The sequence below is a fragment of the Neurospora tetrasperma genome, assembly GCF_000213175.1.
Source record: "Neurospora tetrasperma FGSC 2508 unplaced genomic scaffold NEUTE1scaffold_1, whole genome shotgun sequence".
NCBI lineage: Eukaryota > Fungi > Ascomycota > Sordariomycetes > Sordariales > Sordariaceae > Neurospora > Neurospora tetrasperma.
In genome coordinates this window covers 662,185-685,636 of record NW_009799099.1, presented here as the reverse complement: position 1 = coordinate 685,636, position 23,452 = coordinate 662,185, and the positions used below count along the sequence as shown (strand labels likewise).

The following is a 23,452-nucleotide window of genomic DNA, read 5'->3' as shown; positions in this document are numbered from 1 at the left end:
CGATTTCGAATGATGATACTTTTTATGTCCTTGTCTCCTATATCATAGTGTTTCATGAACGTTCAGTGTAAATCTATGCAACTGTGGACAAAGTTCTAACTACACACCAACTTACTCGCTATGGAAGCTTTCAAGGTTGTTTCCAGATCTTCAGGCACCGCATCTGGATGTGAATAAACAGCCCCTTATTCAGCCACTAACACGACTTGACAGAGTGTAAACCTCTTCGACAACTAACTTTACTCCCTGATGATTGACAAAGAGCAGCCTTAGAGGAAAACATCAGGCGAGAGTTTCTAAATCCGGCTATCGGCAAGAACTGAACAGCCGCTCATAAAATCTGCCCAGACCTGAACAACCGAGCGATTGTCCGCGAGCACGACTCATCTCGGCAGTCAAGCGTCAGCTCCTCGTATATACGATTACAAGTTCATCCACACTCTCCCCAGGTGTATGAGACAACAATTAGACATAACAATTAGACATGTACACGATCCTCCGGTCTGGACAGCCCCTACCGCCGGGATCTCTGCCGGAATGATGATATAAGACATTGCGGGGCCGGCTTCCGAGAACGGGCAAGGCAACCCGGGCCCGGATCGCCGAACTCGATCACCGTTACGGCATGCCGCCTTGGCACGGAGAACCCCACCAAACCATCAGAGAGCTCCACCCAGAAAATGTTAGTCTTGGCCTTGGAGATCGTCCAAACACTTACACACAAACTTAACCCTCACTTTGACCTTTTTGATATTCCTGAATATCTTGGTCCCAGCACAACCTTTGAGTCGGTTTTTGGAATTCCTACTTCAGCTACCGTAGCAATGGCCGCCACCAAGAAGACCTACATCGTCGAGCACCTCGACGAGGAGCTGGGCCCCTGGTCCGAGCTCGAGTACCTCGCTATCGCCAAGGAATCGCAAGAGATCGGTTCCGAGTTCCATCTGACTTCCCTGCCCCAGGGCTTCAAGGTCCCCGAGGCCCTGGCCGCTGTGCTGGCCTTCAAGGCTGAGAACCGCGGTGTTGAGGAGATCTATGCTGCTGACAAGAGCAGGGTCTGCCTGCTTGATCCCGCGGCCAAGAAGGACTTGAGCCCTGAGGATGGCGAGACCTTTGATGTTTTCCTGTTTGGCGGTATTTTGGGTATGTCTTGTTCTTTCTCTTGCTCTGAGATGGAAAGTTCTTGATGAGCAATGGATACTGACTGCATGGTATTATAGGTGACGACCCCCCGAGAGGTAAACTCAGTCCTGGATCTCGATCTCAGTGAAAACTGGCTACTAACAAGCAAACCAGACAGAACTTCTGAGCTCCGCAAGAAGGGCTTCGAGGGTCGCCGTCTCGGCCCCGTGCAGATGACCACTGACACTGCTGTCCGTGTCACTCGTCTGGTTGTTGAGGGCAAGAGTAAGTCACTCTCAGATGGTTTCTTCGTCATTGGATTTCCTTCCCTTCAGCTCTTTGTCCTCTTCACTGTTGTTCTTCAGCTTTTGAGACACACTCCGTTCCCGTTGCGGGATTGTCACTAACATTTCCCAGCCCCCGTCGACAAGATTCCCTACGTCGACCACCCCGAGCTCAAGTTCAGCGAGCACGAGAGCACACAGATGCCCTTCCGCTATGTCACTGACAAGGAGGGCAAGCCAATCATGCCAGCGGTAAGTCCTGCAAAGAAGTCGTTGACGAATGGAGGAAACATATAACTAACTGTTGAACAGGGCATGGTCGAGTTGATCAAGAAAGACTCGGACAAGGCTATTGACGACATGTTCTAAGGTACATGCCTTTAATACCAACATAGAAGAGATAGAGTATATACCCAACCAGAATCTGTTTGTATGTTGCCCCTTGACTTTCCTGGAGGAAGTGTTATCAGATTTCGACCAGCTGTTGAGCTCGTTATCTTCTCGCATAACATGAACGAGCTTCAGCTACCTATAAGCACCCCGAGCGGGGTTATTCCGTCTCCTGTTATCTTATCAAACGCTGTCTAACCCCGCTGGGTATAAATCGAGGTCTAGAGGTATAGTTGACTTGATTAGCGACCCCGGGTTCTGATATCTCGACAGCTTCTCACTTATATCCCTCTGTCAACCCAGTCCTTCATGACGAGCACTCCAACACCTTCACAGAACTTCACACGAACCAACATCACCACAATGACAATCCCAATACTCAACATCCACCCGCCCCTCATCAACACCCCCTGTCCTGCAGCAACGACACTCGAGGACCTCCTCATCCTCTGGAACTGTCCTTCCACCGGCGCCATAACCACCCGCACCTCACTCCTCTCCGGTTTCCCCCACGACGACACCAAGAACCTCTACGTCTTCTATGACTCCTCCTCCCACACCGTTTCGTCTTCTACCAACCCTTCTTCCCCCTCATCAGCAACCTCCACTCAAAACGCGACCCTCAACTCCCTCGGCTACAGCCCTTTACCTCTCCAAACCTACCTCGACTTTATACGGACCATTACCACGTCCCATCCTCCTCCTCCTCCTTCTCCTCCTCCTCCTCCTCCTCCTCCTCCCAATAACAACAACGGTCGCAGCAGCAGCAGCAGCAAAACAATAATCATCTCCGTCACCGGTTCAGCAGAGGACGTAGCCCAATGTTACCTGCACATCGCCCGTCTCCAGTCGGAATTACTTTATGTCACTTCTTCTCCTTCTTTTGTGGTAAAGTTGGCAATGGAAATCAACCTCTCGTGCCCCAACATCCCGCACCATCCGCCTCCGGCTTACTCCCGCGACGCGTTGACTCGATATCTTGACTTCCTCGCTGGCGCTATCGAAGCTGCGGAAGCTGAGGGCCTACCCAGAATTCCAGTGGGATTGAAGACGCCGCCGTATACCTACGAGACGCAGTTCCTGGGGTTGATGGAGGCTTTGGAGGTTTCGGCTTCTGCGTCGGGGGCGGCTTCGCTTTCAACTTCGACGAGGAACGAAAAGGAAAAGCAGGAAGAAGAAGAAGAAGAAGAAAACAAAGAACCAAAATGTCCAATCACTTTCCTCACAGCAACCAACACCCTCGGCAGTTGTCTTGCTTTTACAGCTTTTACACCTTCCACAAAGGACTCTACCTACAGTCAAGAAGCATTACCAACCGAGTTGGGAACAGGCGGACTAGCAGGGGCGCCGTTACATCCGTTGGCATTGGGGAATGTCAAGACTCTGAGAAAAATGTTGGATGAAAGGGTAGAAAAGCTGGGGCATCAAATACAAGTAATTGGGGTGGGAGGGGTGCTAGATGCACAGGGGTATAGGAGGATGAGGATGGCGGGCGCGGATGTGGTTGGGTTGGCGAGTGGGTTGTTGTTAAGGGGGGTGAAAGTTTTTGAGGAGATTGAGAAGGGGGTGGGAGAGGGTGGGTGGTAGTGGGTGAGGTCCATTGTACGATGAAATAGAAGAGAGGGAGAGATAATGGGATAGATAAGGTAAGGAAGGTGTGTGGAATTAATGATAAGAGCTGAAGGTACAGAAACAGGGCTGATATGATGTTCTGTGTCATAGGAGCAAGCTTGTATAGCGAGTTCAATAGGCGGGGGAAGATGCAAGAGGATTATTTGGTATACAACAAGTTTCCGTCTTGTCTTTCTCTGACTTTGGTTTGCAAATTTAAGTTTTTCGGTGGTTGAAAGTACTTATTCCTTCAAGATCTCCTCCAGTCAGCCACATAGCAAGAACGAAATGCCGTCCAAAAAGAAAGACGTTTCGTGTCTACATTAAATAAAAAGAAAGAGAATAAATAACAGATGGTAAAATGCAAAAAAAGAGAATACGTTGCGGTTTGTGTGGATCGAACACACGACCTTCAGATTCATGAGTGAAGTGGACTTCAGTCTGACGCTCTCCCAACTGAGCTAAACCCGCTTTGATGGGTGAATATGCTTTGTGTTCCACATAAGTAACCACCCATCATCCAGGTTTCTGTCTCCTCGATATCGAGGCCATTAACAATGTCTTTGCCGTCAAATACGCTTTAGGCTTTGGCTGGATATGATTTAGTCAGTAGGTTAATGCTCGGTCACGATAGGTCCACAAATTGTCATCCGTTCTTCCAATGTTCGCTGTTATGTCCGGTTTCATCCCCCTCGCTACTTCCCATCCTACAACTAGTGGTATACCTATCACCTGTCGTTACCGGCTCCGGTACAAATACCTTGGCTCGCTACTCAAATCGCTCCTATCAGATCCACATGCCGCCTAGGCCTTCGAGGTATCTGTCCCACGAAAAGTCGTCCCTCCTCCCGCAACACCTTGCCCACCACTCCCCCCAGCCTGAGATTGTCCCTGAGCGCCCACTACCGACGATGCCCCCGAAGCGACAGAGGCAGCTCCACCAGTGGGGACGGCACTCGACGAGGTCTTCGTCTTCCTCCTCACAGGTTGATACACATCATTGAAATTCATCGACACTCCCAAGAACCGCATATCCACATCCGGCTGGTACGCCAAATCTCCCAATAGGATTTGCAACCTGGTCTTGAAGTTGGCGCCCAATTGCTTCAACCGGTCCTGCAACGCTGGGAACTCGCTCTTAACTGATCCCGCGTCACTGGTCGCCGCGGCGTCGAAGTACTCGTATGGCGGATCGAGATCCATCGAGTCAGCCATGGACGACGCAGCTTGGGAATCGGCTCGGTCTCGCGTCGTGGTTCGGGTGCTCCCGCCGCGGTGCGAGTAGATCAGCCCGGCTGTCTCCTTCTCCTGACGTCTCGTAAAGTCGGAGACGGACCAGCTGTAAAGACCGTCTACGCTGTCTCTGTAGGCGAGCATTATCCGGAGCAGCTCGCTTAGCTGGACCATGTAGGAGTTACGATCTTCGTCGGTCGTGGAAGATGCTGAGACAGGGTCGCCTGTCTGCGGGTACTGTCGTCGTTTGGCACCGAGTAGACCCTTATGTGTGATAGATGTGAGGTATTTGGTGTGGGCAGTTATTAGGTCGTCGAGAGTGCAGTTTCCCTTGTGAATGTTCTTTTGCAGTTCGGTCCAACTGCTTTCGATGACCTCAAAGAGGATGTAGTACTGTAATTGGCCGACAAAATGGACCATCTCGGCGAGGACACCCCGGGTGCTCTTCCATGTCTGAAGCACCGTTTCGTCCGACGTCTGGAGAACGCCGCGGGCGCCAGTCATGCACTTGCGCCAGGTCGAGGCCAGGGCAAACTCGACACGCTTGATACGCCAAAGGAAGTTGAAGACTTTGAGGTACTGTCGGTTGCCCCACTCGGTAACAACGACGTCCACGGGCGCGTCAATCTTGTACTCGAGCGTGAAGCAGTCCCAGCCGATATCACCATGGCTAAGCTGAAGCATGCGAGCATCCAAGCGATTGGTGATTTCTGGATCATCATATTGAGCGTTTGAGCCTCGGATGGCATGCTCAAGCTGCGCAGTGAGTGTATGTCGATACTGGGCGCCCGCTGGCCGATCTAGGTTAGGAGCCAGCGACTCCATCAGTAGAGCAATAAAATCACCCTGCCCCAGCAGAATGTACCGCTTGAGCGCCTCTAGATGATCAAAGACACGGAACTGATCATTTAGGAGACGCATAAGATGGCTCATTGTCTCCCTGTGTGCCTCGTCAATCCAGGCTTCCAGGGTAGCTGTGTCACCATATTTGAGCTCCCTGGATGCATTTTTACTGTAGTCCTCAACCCATTTGTGATCACCGCAGCTGTGGCGGATGAAGTTAAGGGACTTTCCGATGAGGAAAACCTTGTCAGCAAAGTTGCGTGTGATAATACTCGGAACCATGTCCTCAACAAGCTCATACTTGGAGTTCCAGACACTCATTTGGCCCTTAGCTTTGGCGTCTTTCCTCTCCTCATCGAGGGGGTTCTGTTCCCGAACGAAGAACTCCATATGAGGATCGAGGAGCTCTCCGTCATAGATCCAGCGGCGCAGGATATCGTAGAATGGCCGAGTCACGTCAACAAGCAAGCGCTCAGCGAAAGCAGCTACGACAGGATCGCCGTGTGAAGACGAGAAGCTATGAATCAGGGTGATCAGCTGCCCACCATGCTTATTCTTGCTCTCCTCGGCAATCAGAGACATGAGGCGCAAGCCCATAGTAGCCTCACGGGTCCATACCACGCATCGCTTGAGCGTAACGCCCGTTTTTCCAATGCCACCACGGGGAGCAGACTCGTCAAGCTCAGAGAGAGCGCGGCGAATTTGGGTCTCCAGGGTAGCCACCAGAGTCAAATATGACCGAAGCTCCTTGCTGATGGCAGCCCGTAGACTCTGGCCCAGTAATCCGTTTGCCGGCGTCTTGGTAAACTCGTTCAGTCCTCTGTAGAGAAGCGAAGGCTCGGCCAGTGTGTTGAGAAGAGAGATGATGGGAATGGGGAGCGTTGGTGGTAGCTTCAACGTTGTGTCGTTGAGAAAGGGGAGAGTTGCCGATGAGAGGCCTTGAAGGGTGAAGGGCAGATCCCTTAACAAGGCCGGCTCCGAAGGGTCGTGTGCCACATCCCTTTCGTCTCTTGAAGCAGGACCAGCCTGGTGACTCTGGGCAGGCGTATGACCTTGGTCTCGGCCATGTCTTGGCCTTTCTGGGGGGAGATTGTGAGAGCCTTCAGGAGAGGGGGCATCCTCCATGACCTCCTCATCCTGAACCTCGTCATATGCCGGGATCCTGGGTTCGGCAGGCCATGCTGACGGTTGAGGTGTTTGCGCCTGGATCTGGGGGTGGAACTGAGGGTCGAAATGAGGTTGCTGTCGGGCAAGCGGGCTTAGAGGGAGGGGCTCATTGGGATCTGGCGAGTCCGAGAGCTGGTATAGAAAGTAGAGGATGGCCCACTTTTGGTTGAGCACCGGGAGGGAGAGTAGTCGGGTGTAGAGGTGGGAGAAGCGCAGTGCCTGGGTTGGGTTTCCCTGGATCAGCTTCCTCTTGATCAAGTCGGAGGCATTGTTGACGTCGGCATCATAGCTTGGCGGGGAGGGTCTGGTTTGGGGAGAAAGGCAGAGAGAGTTAGCAATGTTTGTTTTGTTGTTGCCCGTTGCTGGAGCAATCCTCCTTACTGTTCGAGAAGAGCCTTGACGGCCGAGGCATAGTCGTCGTGTCGAAGCTCGGCGGTCTGGTCGTCTTCGTAGGGGTTTTCGGGGATCAGGTGGGCTATGAGGCTGTCGATGGCGCTGGAGATCTTCTGGGCTCGGTGTTCCTGCTGTCGGCTAGCCATTGTTGCATTGACTGGAGGTGGGTGGAATTGGCGGCGTCCAGTTGTATGCCCATCACATCTTCCTTTTCTCCGTCCTTTGGTTCTTCAGCTTTCCTTTGCTTGCTCGAATTTCTCAAACCTAATGATGCCAAGTGGTAGCGCAGGTGGGTTTGGTTTGGTTTGGTTTGAGGGGTGTTGCCGGCCGGAGAGGGGACGGGACGCGCTACAAGACGCGACAGACGGTGATGGTGTTGATATTCCACTTGTTGTTTGTTGGAAACTTGGTACTGAACCCACCCAAGTTGCACTTGGTGACCATGGTGGTTCTTTCCAGCGCTCCCAGTTCCCTGAACGGTTAAACACACTGCCCTGGTTGTAGGCGGCAGGCAGTACCCGGGCCCCCAACAACGCCTGGGCTCGATAGTTCCATGTTGCGCCTATACCTTGATTTAGCGTGCATCTTTCAGCGCTCTTTTCAGAACTCTTTCGCAAAGTCCAACAACCCAACAACCGCCCGGAAAGTGACTTGACCACCAAAGGAGGAGCAGCGAACTCCCGTGGGTCTCGATTCAGACTTCCAACCGTCCAACAACCAGCCTTTGTCGATCTGATACGCCAATCCATTTGTCGACGACAGGATGCTCAATCCATCAGTCTAAGCCCATATTTGCCATCTCATAGTGTTGGCCGACGGTTTTAGGCCCAGATGATCATATTCCCGCGTCGCAATTGTGCTGTTGCTTCGCACGCGACTGTCCGGGACTGACGCCATTCGCAGGCAGGGGCTTCATATTCTAAAGCGCCCATTACCAACGAGAAGAGTCCTTGCTCGCAAGGAGGGAAACCATTATCAGCCTCAACTTTCTTCTGCTTGGGGGAGTGGTCCGACCTCCTGAGGTTCTTTCTGGAGGACGCCAGGAATCATCCTTCCTCCTTCTTCGCCGAGGTCACAGTCTGCCCTCCTCTTCCGGTTCCGGTTCCGGTCCCGGCCCGGATTTCGACCTCGACGGCAGTTCCAAACCGACACATCTACAACCGCTCTGTGAAGAGCCACACCTACCAACATGGTCGACATAAATCCCGCGGCCCTCAGTCGGCCATCCGTCAACATCTCGACTCCTATTCTAGCTACCAAATCCATCAATGTTTCCGTTCCTCCATTACAAAAACCAAAGACAAGCCAACTCATCCCGGCCCGCATCGACCTCGAACCTATATATACTGCTCTCAGGGCAAACATTGGTCTAGAACAATGGACGGTCTACAAGGAAGCCGTTGGCAACTTTCTGCTTGGTTGGTTTCCCCTTAGACCGACTGCCCTCGACATGCCCCGGGACTAACAGATATCCTTTTGTAGGTCGCCTCAACCAAGCCGAGCTCAGCGCGCGCATCGACCCAATATTGGCCTCTCCCGATGGTACCAAAGAGCACCTTCATAACCAGCTCATCGCTGCTATATACGGAAATGTCACTCGAGAAATGCCTGACCAGGGCCTTGCGCCTTGGGTCAGCGCAAACGATAAACCCTCAACCAACACGTCGAACAAGCCAGTGTCGGGTGATGCCGCCGAAAGACGGTTGAAGGGAGAGGTCATGCAACTTCCCAGCAGGGACAGAAGACGTATCAAAGACCTCGCCCACAACGACGTATGTGAAACACGACGCCAGCTTGTTTCGACCGGACCACTAACAGCTCTTGATGCAGTTCGACCCCTACGAGTCACTCTCTAGCGTGTTCATTGACCACTCCAGAAACAAGTCTATCAAGACTGCCGAGGTACCAGCAAGTGCCGCAGGAGGTCTCAGCCGGATGAGTAAGTTTTCGACTAGCCACGCGACGACAGGAGCGGTTACTAACCTTGCCTCTCTCTTTACAGACTACGATCTAGAAATCAGGAAACGATATGCACAGCCGCTGGCCGTCGAGTCCGGAGAGTTCCCCGATGTCAGCAACATCGAGGCCAAAATGCTTCCCATATGCTACGAGGCCGGCCTCTCGGGCGGACACGCGCCAGAAGCCGCCCAGTTCATGTCGATAGCCACGGAAACGTTCATCAAGCAGGTCATGTCCTCGATATTCAGCCGAACGAGGAGTAACGGCCCCGGAGACTCTGGTAACGCCGGTTTCGGAGCGGGTAACGCTTGGATTCAAACACACAAGTACCGACGCAAGTTGCAGAAGGAAGAAGAGGCTTTTCAGAGGGGCGAGGTAACACGCGATAAGAGCGGCCTGTTGCCCGTGGAAGCTAAAGCCGCCAGCGAGCGTGGGCCTCTAGGCATGGCGGATTTCCGCATAGCGCTGGAGATGGGTGACTGCGGACTAGCCAACTTTCCCATTGTCGCCAAGTCGGTCATCTACGATTACCGGGAAGGGGAGCTCGAAAACTGGGACGATCACACGTACATTGACGGGCGGGAAGTACGACCGACTAGCGACGGAGATGTGGAGATGGGTGGAATGGCGGCCAACGGCAAACCAGATGGGCCATTACCCAATGGCGTCAATCACGAGGATGCTATGGAACTTGACAACGACGATGATGATATGCCTTGGGAAGGCGCAGGCTCGGAGGACGGGGACTTTCTCAACAGCGTTTTGGATACATGCCTCGCCGTGGGCTAATACTTGGGGCACATACATGGGGGGATTCCATTTTACACAAAGGGCGACTGGCGTTACATAAGATGACTGGGCAGCTTTTTTCTCTGCATTCAACATACTCTGCGGCGGCGTTTTTCCCTTTGAAAAAGCACAGGTAGGTTGCTGCCTGAGTTTCTGACCTATGGGCATGTCACTTGTTACTATATGGTTCTTTGAGGAGTTGGAAAGGTGGTGAAGAGCACTGGATGCCGGATCCCTTTGCAGGAGAAAGAGACAGAGCGTTTATCTCTTTGGTTGTATTATTGGTTTTTTTTCTTTTTTTCTTATTCTCTACCGACGATACCCGAAATCATCTTTGTCTTCTTGGCGCGTCTCTCTCGATGAATTGCAAGGGGTTCGAGCAAAGTGGTATTGGAAATGGTATGGCATAGGCTGCCACTACACAAGTACAGCGGGAAGTACCTACGGTTATAAGTGTGCCTTTGGCCTTGTATCTGGTTACATTAGACCAAAAGCTAGATGATTCTCAGAAGAACCTGTCAATGTGTCATGAGGCTTTGAGTCTGGTGTTAAGACGATGATGTTGATGTATGTACATATGCAGTCAGGGGTAATTGGGAACAAAGAGGCGCCAAATGTTTACTTTGGTCCAGGCTTGGCAATTTAACCCCTTAGTGAACCCTGCTGCAACCCTGCAGTGAAGCACTTTAGCGCGCTGAACACGATCTGCACGACGCGCCCTGGGCCGCCATTTGACGCGTTTTCCCCACCATATCACAACCATTAACCCACTTTATCACTAAAAGATAGTGATGCGATAACTGAACCATACCACTTACACCACAATACCTAGAGGTATCTCGCTCGTATCTCTTTATCCTCGTTCTCGAAATCATTACGGCCATTTCTGGAAGAGATCGTGATGCAGAAAACCCAACCTCGACACTAATACCCAAAACCTCACACCAGCGGCCACAATGGCTGCTTCGGCCTCGCCTTCGCCAGGACGCGCTTCCGGATCGCGTAGCGCAACACCGACATCGCCAGTTTTGAAGGCTGCTGACCAGTCAGATGTCAACATGTCTGATAGCTCCGACGAGGTGGATGAGGAGATCCTGCGACCAAGAGGCAGATTTGCTGCCGGAATGCAGTCAAAGAGCAACCCAGCTCCCGAATCAGAGTCCGAATCTGACCAAGAGATGAGAGATGATACCCCGAAGCGACCATCAGCGAATTCTCTTGCCAGTGTGACCAAGAGTCTCGTCCAAGATGACGATGACGAAGATGACGACGAGGTTGTAATGACCCGCCCGAGAAAGTTACAGCAACGACAGCGAAAAAACACCGCGACACCCGAATCCAAGCCACGAGATGAACCCACCGCTGCCTCACCCGGCCTCTTCGTCTCTCCCGAGAAACAAACAGCCCAAACGCCCGATTCCCCGGGCCTTTTTGTCTCCCCTGCGAAACCCTCGGGCCGTCCTGGAGATGGGTTAGCAAGCGACGATGAAGAGTTCCCCAGCATCAGCAACCTCCAGAAGAACCCTCGCTTCCAGGCACTTGTGGAGAAGAAGCGCAAAGAGCGCGAGGCCAGAGAAGCCGAAGAAGAACGAAAGAAGACCGAACGACGGGCAGCAATGGCAGCTGACGACCGAATGTCCATGGATGAGGACGACGACAGCAACATATCCGACGACGAGGGCGGCCGAAAGCTTACACAAAAGGCTGGTACAAAGAAGCCATCACAACGAAAGGCTAGCAAGAAGGCACTTGAGGAAATGCACAGGGAGACACAACGCATGGCAAGAGAGCTACAACTGGCACACGAACCCAAAGTCAAGAACAAGATCACCAAGGCCACACTATTTGAAAGGTTCAACTTTCGACCTGCTGGTGCCGCTGCTGCGACTACAGGAAAGCCAGCGAAAGAGTCTGTTGGGCCAGAGTCGCCGGCGACGTCACGGCCAAGTGATACAGAAAAGGTGCCAGAGAAGGAGACACCCCCAAGCTCCCCTCCAGTGGGAAACAAGCAACCCGACAAGACAGTGGAAGAGCTCGCCACATCCACCGGCGACCTCCTCATACAAGAGAACTCGGACGGAGAACTGCCCACTTTCGAGCAAGCTCTCACTCAAAAGAAGAAGCTCGACAAGGGCAAAGGAAAAGCCACCGCCGCCGACTACGAAGCCGAAGTCACCGCTTCCCTCCCCAAAGTAAAACGCAACCTCCGCGTCAAACTCCCGCTCCAACCATCCTCTATCCAAGCCAACACCATCTCCCTCGACGACGACGACGAAGATGATGACCTACAAGTCAAACCCCAAACCCGCAAATCCAAAATCGACGCCATCTTCGATCGCGTCCCCCTCAACCAAACCCGCGAACCGCGTTCCCTTCAAGTCCTCCGCAAACTCGCCCACATCGACGACCCAGAGAAACTCCCCGCCGCTCCCCTGCCTAAAAACAAACAACACCTCTCCAAGCACCAGCCGCCCGCCATGACGCCCGGTGCGCTCGAGATGACGCTTATCCAGCGCGCTAGAGCGCAAGCCAAGCGCGAGCGTGAGGAGCACTTGGAGATGCTAAGAGCCAAGGGCGTGGTAGTCCTGACTGCCGAGGAGAGGGCGAAGGAGATGCAGGAGGTGGAGGATATTGTTGCCAGGGCGAGGAGGGAGGCAGAGGAGATTATGAAGAGGGAGAGGGAGGATGCGAAGGAGGAGAGGAGGAAGAGGAAGGAGAATGGGGAGGAGGATCCGTTGGGGTGGGATGATAGTGAAGATGATGATGCGAGTTATGTGGGAAGTGAAAAGGGGGATGATAACAAAGAAGAGCTGGAGGCGATTGAGCTTTCAGGGAGTGAAGAGGATGAGGAAGAAGAGGAAGGCGAAGGGGGGAATGAGGATGAGGATGAGGATATGGCTGAGGCTGATCCGGCTGGTGCACTCTTTGATGAGAGTGCTGATGAATCTGGGAAAGACAACGCCGATAAACAAAACGAGGAGGAGGATAAGCTGCCTAGCACCAAAACTGTCCGCCGTCGGCCACGAAAACAAGTCGTTGTTCTCTCCGACGACGACGACGAGGAAGAGGAGGAGGAGCAAGTCGCTTCGTCTAAGCAGCGCATCGAAGAAACTCCCCGACCAAAGCAGCGTTTCCCCAAATCCCCAACATCAGCCTTGCACTCCGGCTCTCCTAGCGTTCCCACCTCTGTCCTGCGTTCTGCGCGCAAGAGCTTCATCCCCGGCCTGCCAGTCCCTGTCGCCGGTCCGGCCGGTCTCGGCCTCACCCAAATCTTCGCCGGAACCATGGATGACAGCCAACCCGGCTCTCCCTCCCAATTCGCCGGTAGTTCCCCCTCTCAACCTCGTCCGACCTTCGACATCGACCTCACCGACATCCCCGACTCCAACTTCTCCCAAACCGCGAGCCAGCAGCAGCCAGAAGACAATATGATCCTCGACAGCCAACCCTCCCTCCCTACTCGCCCGCAGGCCGCCAAAGACAAGGAGGAGGAGACCCAGGCGGCATTGGAAACCCAGGGCGTCCAGCTCGGCTTCTCCCAGTCCGAGTCGCAGATGCACGGCTTCGACAGCTTGCTGAACCACCCGGCGTTTAATATGACGCAAGGGTCGGAGCTGATTGAGCCGACGCAAGACCAGGGGTACAAGGATTATACCCCGTTGAAGCAGAGGTTTGTTGATGCGCCGTTGCCGCCGCGTTCGACGGTTGAGACGGTATTAGTTGGTGGGAATAGGAGTAGTGGTTCGCTTATGACTGCCTCAAACTCGACACCTGGTGGAAGCGGAAGTGCTGGTAGTGTTGGGGAGAATAGTCCGTCGGGGAAGAGGCCGTTGGGGAGGTTGAGAAGAAGGGGGGATGTGATTACTGGGTCTGCATTGTTCAATGCGTCGACTTTGGATGAGGAGGAGGAAGGAGACGGTGATGAGGAGATGGGGGATGCTGGTGACGATGACCGTGAGGCTGAGAAGGCCAAGTCGGCCTTTGAGAAGATGAAGAGAGCTGCGGAAAGGGAGAAGAGGAGGAAGGAGGCAAAGAAGAAGAGCAAGGCGAGGGAGATGGTGGAAGAGCAGGCTGAAGAGTCTGAGGATGAGTATGCGGGGTTGGGAGGCATAGATGGAGAGGGTAGTAGTGATGAGGAGGATGAGGAGTTGGTCAAAGAGATGATTGATGATGAGACGAAGGCTGGGGAGGGCGATGAGAGAAAGTTGGCTGCCTTTTATGCGTAAGTTTCCCCAAATATTCGTGAGACGGGAGTCAAGCTAACAAAAGGACAGCGACCGTGAACGTGCCTCGGACGAGAAGCAAGTTGAGAAGCTTTTCCATGATATCACCACGGGAATGCTCCGTCGCAAGCGCGCCCGCGGCGAAGGCGGCGATTGGAATGACCTCTCAGACGAAGACGACGGCGGCGAGGCCCGTCGCCGGATGAAGAGGCGACAGTTTGCCAAGATGCAGCGGGCTCTTTTGGCCGATGAGCGTATCAGCAAGGTCGCCGAGAACCCGAAAACGAAGGCGTTCCTCAGGTCCATCGAGGATCGCGGCAGCGACGATGAGATGGATTTCCTCTTTGGTCCCACGGACAAGCCATCTTCGGTCATCCCTGCGACGCAAGACTCACAGTCCTCTAGTAAAGACCAGACCATCCCGGCTACCCAGCCGCAGACGACAACTTCCACAAATCCCCGCCGCACCAAGAGCGGTCGCAAACCAGCTAACCTGGGCGAAATCCGCGAGAGTTTGTCTAACCTTCTAGACGAACCACACACTTCCTCCGTCATCCCCGCCACCGTCCTCGGTTCCGACGACGAAGAAGAAGAGGAGGACAGCATCCCCGCCACTCCCGGCAAGGAGAAGAATAACGCGCCACCATCTAAACCCGCCGCCAACCCTCGCCGCACCGGCTCATTAGCCATCGTGGACCGTATCTCCCTCAAGCGCAACTCCTCCTCCTCCACCTCCACCTCCGCCTCTTCGACATCAAACCAATCCAAACTCGCCTTCGCTGCTCCTTCTTCATCCTTGTCTCAATCAGCATTCAAGGTCCCCGCCTTGCTCCGTCGGGCCACCACCAACTCCTCTGCTGCCTCTTTATCTAGCACCACCACCACCACTCCTGGTCCCTCGGTATCCGTCTCTACGACGACTAACCCGTATACCAACAGCAAAGCGGCGGGCGCGAGTGGGTTTGGTGAGGATGTCAAGATTAAGCGGACGGCGGGCAAGATGTCGGGTATCAATTATTTTGCGCGAGAGAACGAGAGGAGGGCGAAGGTCGCGGAAGCGGAGACGAGGAGGCAAGCGAGGAGGTGGAAGGGGGTGGAGGGGAGGGGGGCAAGTGTGAGGGGGTTGCTTGGGAAGGGAGAGTTTGAGTAGTTTTTTTTCTGCCTTTTGTTTTCTTGCTGTCATGGAAAAGGATGAATGGATGATATATATACCTTGGGATAAAAAGGGTTGTTGTGTCATTGTTGGAGTATTGAGTACATACATATCGTATATTGAATACGGGTTCGAAAGTGTTCGGACTACATGCATTTGGCGTAACGGCTTGGTATAGTGTAAATGTCGACCACAGGATTGGTAAGGGTGCATTCTGTTACCATAGTTGCTATCCTCGTCCGGGACATAAAATTGATGAGATCAACCGACTTGGTTAGGTAAACTAGTCTGCTACCGCTTATTGAAATTTTTGAGAACAATCAGACCTAAGTTCCACAAACTACTGGAGGTAAGTAAACCTAATTCTCTTTGTTGAATGTCTAACGTTTTGTCATACTACCATAACACGCACCAGCTTTAAAACAGGTGCCATCTTCAATACTATGTTCAACTCTACGGATGACTCAATGGACGGGAAGATTGTCTCTATCTTCGAAACTAGATTGGCTGATCATAGAGTATTCAGGGGCTTTTGCAAGAGTAGGTAGGTAAGGGCTAAAGAAGTACCTAGGTAGGTAGTTTCGCAAAGGAGGCAGGAGAACATACCGTCACTTAGGTCATTTGGCAAGCCTGTTCTCCTCTTTGTTTTCTCTTTTATATATATATTTTTGTGATCTGGGTGTGTGTTCGGCTTCTGTAGTTGACTTTTATGTTTTCTCCTCTTCGTACATAGGTACTCTTCCTGTTAATACCTGACCTCGCGCCAACTGGGGCATGAGGACGGCTCCGGTTGTCGGCGTTGTGAAGCAGATCTCTGACTATTTTGCGGGCTGATGCCAGTCTTCAAGATGTTTCTACAAGATCGATGGGTTTTTAAGTAGTCATTAGAGATTTGAGTGAAGACGAACGAGTATGGGGACATGGTAGGTCTGTGGCAATGTTGTCAGGGATCAAATTGCATAACAGGAATATGCGTCTAGAAGTCAAGAAGCCCCTGGATCTGAAAACAATTTTGAGTCTCAATAATACACTATATTGATGTAATACCTCTACTGAAAACTGCTATTATGAGAACCCCATCTTCCCATTGCCTCGTACTACTTGAAGACCTCAAGTAAGTGCAAACACCACCTCGCCCATCACGACCCGCGACCATCACTCCAATTCTCCAAACCCACCTTCCTTCTCAACACCACTTTTCGCCACCGTAGCAAACATTCCAACGAACGGATTGGATCTGGGTTCACATCTTCCTCGCAGAACTTTTAATGCCGCAGCTTATAAGAACATCAGATACGGAGGCTAACTAGCTGGTCTCTTCACCTACCGAAGAGAGCTGTGCAGTTTCCGACCTGCAAGTAATTTTAAAATATCAGAGACTACCGAAATTTGGTTGGTAATGGGTGTCTATTCTCCGTTCTATATTTCCAAAAAGTCACAGATACACGGCTGTTCTATTCTAAAACACACAATCTATCTTCTTATCGTACATCCACAGTCTAGTCTAGGCCTCCATCCTCCCATCGTGTTCCGCGATCGCCTGCTCAATCTCTCTCTCCTCCTCCTTACTCACTCCCCCAGCCGTCCAGCCCGTCCCCGCCTGCACCAACAACACAACCACACACAACGCCGCGGCGCTATGATAAAGTGTGCTCAACGCATGTTCATACCCACTGACTGAAACCAGCCTCTCCTCAACTGTCAAGAAGCCCTCCTGGTGCACTCTCGCCGGACTGCCCACCAAAACCGTAACCAACTTCTCCATCCTCTCTCTAGGCAGCCCTTCAATCATCTCAAATCCTCGATAGAGCGAAGCCCTCAACTCCCGCCCAAAGATCCCGCCCCCAATCGCCGTGCCGGTACTGCCCGCAAATCCCCTAAAAGTAGCCAACAAGCCCGTCACGATAAAGTGTTCCCGGGCATGACTCAAATGCAGCAAATGCGCCATGGTATAATTCACCGCCGCGCCCGTAGCCAGTCCATTGACAAAAATCACCCCGACATACCACCCCATTTGCGTGGCAGCGTTACTCACCCACCCCATGGCCAGGATCGTCAAGCCAAAAATACCCATGGACACCAAGGAAGGGAACCAGTAGTCCTTGCTGCTGCTGCTGCTGCTGCTGCTGCTAGTATTGTGATGATCATCATCATCATCATCAGCGTGCTGTTGCCGCGACATGTGCAGCCAGCCCACCAGTAATCCACCCATGCCGAAACCGAGGTTGGTCGGAATCAGAATGGACCCCGCCAGCGCGGGACTGGCGCCATGCACGGCAAGCGCAAAGATGGGCGCATAGAAGAGCACGGTCCAGCGCGCCGACATGAAGCCTAGCTGCGAGAGGCAGGACAGCAAGATACCGCGAGACCGAAGGATCCGTAACGGGAGGATGGGGTCGCTGGCGAAGCGGGATTCGATCACCAGGAAGAGGAGGAAGGTGAGCAGAGACGAAAACAGCGGGGTCCAGTGAATTCCTGTACGGCCGGAGAGGGAGTAAAGCAATAGGACAATGGTGGTAGTCAGAGTGATGGCGCCCGCATAGTCGATTCCGCGCAGCTTTTGCAGGCTGGTCTTTTCCGCGTCCCCGGGAGATAGAGGTTGGCCGGTGGACAGGGAGGAGGGAATGCTGGCGTAGACTCCAAGGCCGCCGAGCAGAGCGAGGGGTGCTTGTGCCCAGAAGAGAGCGCGCCAGCCGATGATGGGCAACAAAATACCAAAGACAACAGCACCCGTGGACATGCCCACTGTGAAGCCGGCGTTGGTGAGGCCGATCCAGACGCCGCGGCGGCGCTTGCTGGTTAGTTGGATGACGAGGATCAAAGAAAGGGTCATGATCCCGCCGCCGCCGATGCCAACAAGGATTCGACCGAACAGGAAGACGAAAAGGGTGTGGGCTTGACTGGTGACAATTGCGCCAATGGTGAAGAAAAGGGACGAGACGAGGATCATAAGGCCCGGGGTGAAGATGGTGGAGAGTCGGCCGGTGAGGGGAGATATACAAGAGGAGCTGATGAGGTAGACACCGGTGAACCACATGGCTTGGTCGTAGGCGTCGAGGTCGGTGGCGATGCTGCTTTGAACTGTGCTGATTCCAGACATGTTGCCCGCTTGTGGTGGTGTTAGTGCCTGTCCCCTCGTGGTATAAACATGTTGATGTTTGAGAGACTTACCCTGAAGGAAGATGAGAACCCACATGCTCAGGGCAATGGAAAGACCCCGGGCAAATCCAATGGGCTTCTCATCTTGGGGTGGTCGTGGTGGTGGTGGTAGCTCATTGCCGATGGTGTAGGAACTGGCAGTCTCGGAATTTAAAAGAGGGGTGGTTTCCGGTGCTGAAGCTGTGAGAGTTGGTGATGAGCTCATGTCGTTCTCATCAATGTCGACATTGTGACGACGGCGGTCGTGTACAGTTGTTTCGAAGACTGCTGTTTTAGAAAACATGGCGGTGACCTTTATTCTCTATGTTGTTGTTGTTGAATCAACCTTCATCAGCAAAGTGTTGTAGAGAAAAGGAAGATCACCTCGTTGAGGACATTAATCACAGAAAAGGAGGAAGAAACAATTACGACAAGGATCTGAGGAACAACATCTTCTGGAGATGAAGTAACGGTGAAGTTGAGATTTCCGTTCCCTTAAAGCCCAACGTCATCAAAGGAACCCGCGTCCAAACGCGTTGTGTGATTGGCAGTAAGCGGGTGCAACGGGGATTAACAACGACGTACATTATTAATCGCTTTTCAAAACGCCTTCCAGATCCAGACGCCAAAAGTGCCAGATTGCCGGGGGTTCTGCACCGGATGGAGATGCGTTGTCAATGAGAAATGGGGTACCAGTAGAATGGTTCAGGTTACGCCGGAGAGTGTGAAGCATAGATGGAGATAAGAGAGACATTGCGGAATATTGTTGACCATTAATTATATCGTGGTTGACGGTTACACTTGTGTTCGGAAAAGAGATGCCGGATCAACAATCACCAACCCTAACCCCCGATCTTCAACTTCTGGAAACCTTCCTCAGGAACTCCATCACGAAATGCCCCACTGTCCCGAGACGTCGACGGGAATGGCATGTCTCGGGCTGAATTGACTTTGGAGTTCCACCCCGATTAGTCGATCATTACTCGATACAATCCAACCCACTTGGTGTTGTAGGTCAGTGACTGCTTTCATATCAGTGTGAATATCTTCACTTGAGACTTTCACTCACTCACTCGCACAAACCACTCAGACCAACCTCCCTCCTCTAACATCACCAACACAACCACCACCAGACACAATGGCCCTCAAGGACTCCTACCTCCTCCCCGCCGCGGCGGACATGCACGTCCACTTGCGCAACGCCCCCGGTCCCATTGCCGAGCTGGTCACCCCGACCATCCGCAAGGCCGGCATCGACACCGTCTTCGTCATGCCCAACTTGGCCCCTCGCCCCGTCGTCACCGTCGATGAGGCTCTCGAGTACAAGAAGGCCCTCCAGGCTTACGACCCCGAGGTCAACTATCTCATGTCTCTCTACCTTCACGAGAGCATCACCCCCGATGAGATCCGCAAGGCCAAGAAGGCCGGTATTGCCGGTGTCAAGGTTGGTCGTCCTTCCCTTATTCTTTCCTCATTCTTATTCTCATTATTACATTCCACTAACAAACCTCCTTCATGAAAAGGCCTACCCCCGCGGCGCCACCACCAACTCCCAATGGGGCGTCGTCTCCTTCGACCCCTTCCACGACGTCCTCTCCACCATGGAATCCGAAGGTCTCGTCCTCAACCTGCACGGCGAGATGCCCTCCTCGCCCACCGACAACGTAACCGTCATGAACGCTGAGTCCAAGTTCCTGCCCACCCTCACCTCCCTGCACAGCAAATACCCCAACCTCAAGATCGTGCTCGAGCACTGCACCACCGCCGACGCCGTCGCTGCCGTGCGCGCCTGCGGGCCCAACGTGGTCGCCACCATCACCGCCCACCACCTCTCGCTGCTCGTGGACGACTGGTCCGCCAACGTGCACCACTACTGCAAGCCGAGCGCCAAGTCGCCCGAGGACCGCCGCGCGCTGCTGCAGGCCTTGGTCACGAGCGAGGGCAAGTTCTTTTTGGGCACCGACTCGGCGCCCCATGATATCTCGAGCAAGAAGGGCAAGGGCAACACGGCGGCGGGCGTGTTCACGCAGCCGTATGCCTTGGGCTATGTGTTGACTGCGCTGGAGGAGGGCATTGCGAGGGGAGATATCAAGGAGGAGCAGGTGATGGAGGAGGTGTTGGCGGGCTTCCTTAGTGAGTTTGGTCGCAAGTTTTACGAGCTTGGGCCGGCGGAGAAGAAGATTTTGGTCAAGAGGGATGGGGCGGTGGTGGAGGAGAGTCTCAAGACGGACAAGGTGGAGATTGTGCCGTTCAGGAGCGGCGAGAAGACGTGGAGTGTTGAGTGGCAGTGAGTGGGAGTTGGTCAGGTCGTAATTCGAGGAAAGGACCTAGGTGGGCAATGAAAAGGCTAGGGTTCAAAAGTGAACAAAATGGGGAGTTTGGGTCTGGAGAGGTTTTGTGATTTGGGTCGGCCTACGGGATGTAGGAATTGCCTTCATAGAGGTACAGTAGAAGAGCAACAGGCACATGTTCAGATACATGAAAATGGGAGTTGTCTTTAGTTCACCGATGGATTTTCGTTCGTGTGTTTGAACTTGTTGATGACCTGGTACTTGGATGTCATCAGGTTCCTCCATGAAAGCCCTCATGAACAGGGACAAAATGTGGTATTCCGTTACCCTGCGTGTTCAAAGACCAAATGCAACCTTTCGATCTGATGCTCAGACAATGTCGCAAAAATAAATATCTTTTAAAGCACCCTTATTAATCGCTTATGGGTTTTATCGTATGCACAATTTCCCTGTACGCCCACCCTATGTACCGTAACACCATCAACAAACAAACAACAAAAAAGGGGTATCACCACAAGCCGCTGATACTAGTCTCACGACACAGATGGCTGTGGTACCTCCGTCGGTACCCCCATCACGCCAGAACCATTACTCCCACTCATCTCTCCCAAACCACTACTTTCAGCAGCCTCGTTCGCAGCCGCCTCCTCTGCCACAGCCTGAGCAGCCTGTGCCTGTTGCTCAGCATCCAACTTCTGCAGTTCCTTTTGCCTTTCCTTTTCAGCCCTATCAATAATATCATCATCATCACTCCAGAATTCATCATCATCCGGCAACTCAGGCATCGCCATCCTCTTCCAGAACCGTAGCTCCTGCCTCATGGCCTTGGCATCCACCGTCCGCTCCCATCGCTTTTCGTCCTTGTCATACTCGGCGCGGAACTTGCGCACAAGCTCGTTGGCCTTGCCGGCATGCGCCTGCATCTCCCAAATCTGCTCGCGGAGTCGACTATTTTCGGCGCGCGCCTCAGCTAGTTGGGCGCGGTATGAGTGATGCCAGGCTGCCACGTCTTGGACGTGCTTGGCTTTGTACTCGTGGAACTTCTTGAGCATGGTGTACATAACTTGTGAGTACTGTGAGAGGAGGGCGGCGTTGGCGTCACGGGAGAATTTGGCCTTTTCCAGGGCCTCGGTGAGAACTGAAACTAGTTGGTCTATGTTTTCATCTTGGTCTGAAATTGCACAAACGAGTTAGCAGGCTTGCAGCTATCATTCATCATATTACATGAGACTAGGGGGAAACATACTCTTGAGTTCTTCGCCTGCGGCATTGAGTAGTTCGTCATTTGTGAGAGACTGTGACCTTGCCCGCCCGCGCACTTTACCAACACCCGAGACGACCTCCTCCAAAGCCCGTTGGTTCTGCGCGAGTTGTCGACTCAATTCCTCAACCAGGCCGTAGATGTAGTTTAGCTCGGCTTGGTGCCCTGCCGGCGTGGGGAGGCCAACCATGGCGGCGGGCATATTACCAGCGTGCATGCCGTTCATGTCTTCTTCTTCGTCTGTTGCTTCTGGTTCGTCTCTGGGCTTCGACTTGGATCTTTGTCCGGCTGGAAGCGATTTGGCTCTTCTCCGGCCTCTCGACGATATTGGGAGTTCGAGCGGAGTAGAGAGAGGCGACGTGGCTAGATTGGCATAAGCACTGGCAGCTTCCAAGATGCCGGCAACGTTATCGCCACTGATGTCTCGAACCAGCTCAAGGTGAGGTCTTTCAGACGCACGAGGGGTGCTTGGACGTGCACGTGAAGAACGAGGTGTGTCCGGAGATGGAAGTGTTGGTGAAGGATCCGAAGTCGTAGCAGAATCAGGTTTCTAGTCCTTAGATGTACTCGTTCGTGTGTGTCCACGGATCCATTCAAGACTTGGCGGCTCCAGAATCTGTCTGCGTTGACGGGCTGGTGTGCTGGAAGAAGGGGTTCGGCCAGTGTCAAGATTCTCCTTCTGGGAGCCTGCCCGTGGCCGGCGTCGAGGCTCTAGAGTCAAGGCAGAGCCGTGAATAAACCGAGAGCTTGTGTTGGGTGAAGTGCCCAGAGGAACTCTGCTGGCCAACCGGGCTGTTTCCTCTGTCGTGTTTTCCAGTAACTGTCGCGAATCTGGGGATGCGCCTGTGTTTTTGTCCGGACTTTGGTTGTCCTTGTCTGAGCCCGATTGGGGGCGACTCGTGGAGCGTCTCAGCACTATTGTGACGGTAGAGTTATCGATGCCGCGAAGTACGTGGGTGTAACAATGAGACCGTATCTGGCGTTGTGATCGGGGATGGAGGAAGGATAGGAGCAGCTTTGGTTGATGTATGCGGTGGTGATGTTGATAGCTAGCGCGTGTTGATACTGAACTCGGCTACTTTAGCTATTTTTTGTTTTTGCTAATCGAGACGTATACTAGAAGTCCTGGAAGTTCGTGCGCGACTGGACAATGGGAGATTGGTTGAGAAGAAGAGAAAGAAGACGGATGTTGGTTGCTTGGAGGTTTAGTCTTGGTTGTTGACATTGAATGTCGAGGGGCACTCCACCTTTCCACATCCATGCTGTTGCTGTTGCATTGCAGGAGCTGACCTCATGCCTGCCGGTGGGAACTGGCCCCACCTACTTACTCTTGCTCAAGTAAAGTCAGTGAAGGACCGCTGAAGACAGAGGCAGTTACAGTGGGTTATAGCACGCCTAGTGTACCAGTACGGGCACAACGGGCACAACGGGCAGCGATGGAAGGCACCTCAACCAGGGGTCCGTGCACGCCCCTTCCCGCCGTCACTTCAACATCAATCGCCGACCTCAGCTTGGGTTTCTCGACTTCGTTCCTTGCTTAGGTTACTCCCTCTCCAACCTTTAAAAAGACACTCCCGTCAAACGTGTGTGGTTTG

At 53.1% G+C, this 23,452-nt stretch overlaps 8 protein-coding genes across 8 annotated transcripts; 5 read left to right on the top strand and 3 right to left on the bottom strand.

The window, feature by feature from the left end:
* Positions 1-773: 773 nt before the first annotated feature.
* NEUTE1DRAFT_143707 (uncharacterized protein) lies at positions 774-1,876 on the top strand (the record flags this gene model as incomplete). The annotated part of the gene is made up of 5 exons (XM_009849273.1): positions 774-1,143; positions 1,221-1,238; positions 1,297-1,407; positions 1,540-1,658; positions 1,719-1,876. 5 exons carry the CDS (start codon positions 825-827, stop codon positions 1,773-1,775), a joined length of 624 nt encoding a protein of 207 aa, XP_009847575.1.
* A 292-nt stretch (positions 1,877-2,168) lies between these two features.
* Positions 2,169-3,383, top strand: NEUTE1DRAFT_15063 (uncharacterized protein; the record flags this gene model as incomplete). Its single annotated transcript, XM_009848724.2, has 3 exons — positions 2,169-2,485; positions 2,558-2,900; positions 2,967-3,383. Coding segments are annotated over 3 exons (1,077 nt in total), but the record flags the coding sequence as incomplete, so codon positions are not given.
* Positions 3,384-4,023: 640 nt separating this feature from the next.
* On the bottom strand, positions 4,024-7,189 carry NEUTE1DRAFT_75098 (uncharacterized protein; the record flags this gene model as incomplete). The annotated part of the gene is made up of 2 exons (XM_009849272.1): positions 4,024-6,954; positions 7,032-7,189. 2 exons carry the CDS (start codon positions 7,187-7,189, stop codon positions 4,212-4,214), a joined length of 2,901 nt encoding a protein of 966 aa, XP_009847574.1.
* Positions 7,190-8,232: 1,043 nt separating this feature from the next.
* On the top strand, positions 8,233-9,791 carry NEUTE1DRAFT_75094 (uncharacterized protein; the record flags this gene model as incomplete). The annotated part of the gene is made up of 4 exons (XM_009849271.1): positions 8,233-8,461; positions 8,526-8,815; positions 8,874-8,982; positions 9,046-9,791. 4 exons carry the CDS (start codon positions 8,233-8,235, stop codon positions 9,789-9,791), a joined length of 1,374 nt encoding a protein of 457 aa, XP_009847573.1.
* A 956-nt stretch (positions 9,792-10,747) lies between these two features.
* Positions 10,748-15,181, top strand: NEUTE1DRAFT_75093 (uncharacterized protein; the record flags this gene model as incomplete). The annotated part of the gene is made up of 2 exons (XM_009849270.1): positions 10,748-14,013; positions 14,066-15,181. 2 exons carry the CDS (start codon positions 10,748-10,750, stop codon positions 15,162-15,164), a joined length of 4,365 nt encoding a protein of 1,454 aa, XP_009847572.1.
* A 1,490-nt stretch (positions 15,182-16,671) lies between these two features.
* On the bottom strand, positions 16,672-18,531 carry NEUTE1DRAFT_34434 (uncharacterized protein; the record flags this gene model as incomplete). The annotated part of the gene is made up of 3 exons (XM_009848754.1): positions 16,672-17,281; positions 17,348-18,275; positions 18,339-18,531. The coding sequence occupies 3 exons, from the start codon at positions 18,529-18,531 to the stop codon at positions 16,672-16,674; spliced, it is 1,731 nt and encodes a 576-aa protein (XP_009847056.1).
* Positions 18,532-19,254: 723 nt separating this feature from the next.
* On the top strand, positions 19,255-20,809 carry NEUTE1DRAFT_75086 (uncharacterized protein; the record flags this gene model as incomplete). The annotated part of the gene is made up of 3 exons (XM_009849269.1): positions 19,255-19,319; positions 19,396-19,749; positions 19,829-20,809. The coding sequence occupies 2 exons, from the start codon at positions 19,444-19,446 to the stop codon at positions 20,594-20,596; spliced, it is 1,074 nt and encodes a 357-aa protein (XP_009847571.1).
* A 167-nt stretch (positions 20,810-20,976) lies between these two features.
* NEUTE1DRAFT_75085 (uncharacterized protein) lies at positions 20,977-22,149 on the bottom strand (the record flags this gene model as incomplete). The annotated part of the gene is made up of 2 exons (XM_009849268.1): positions 20,977-21,767; positions 21,843-22,149. 2 exons carry the CDS (start codon positions 22,081-22,083, stop codon positions 21,130-21,132), a joined length of 879 nt encoding a protein of 292 aa, XP_009847570.1.
* Positions 22,150-23,452: the final 1,303 nt, after the last annotated feature.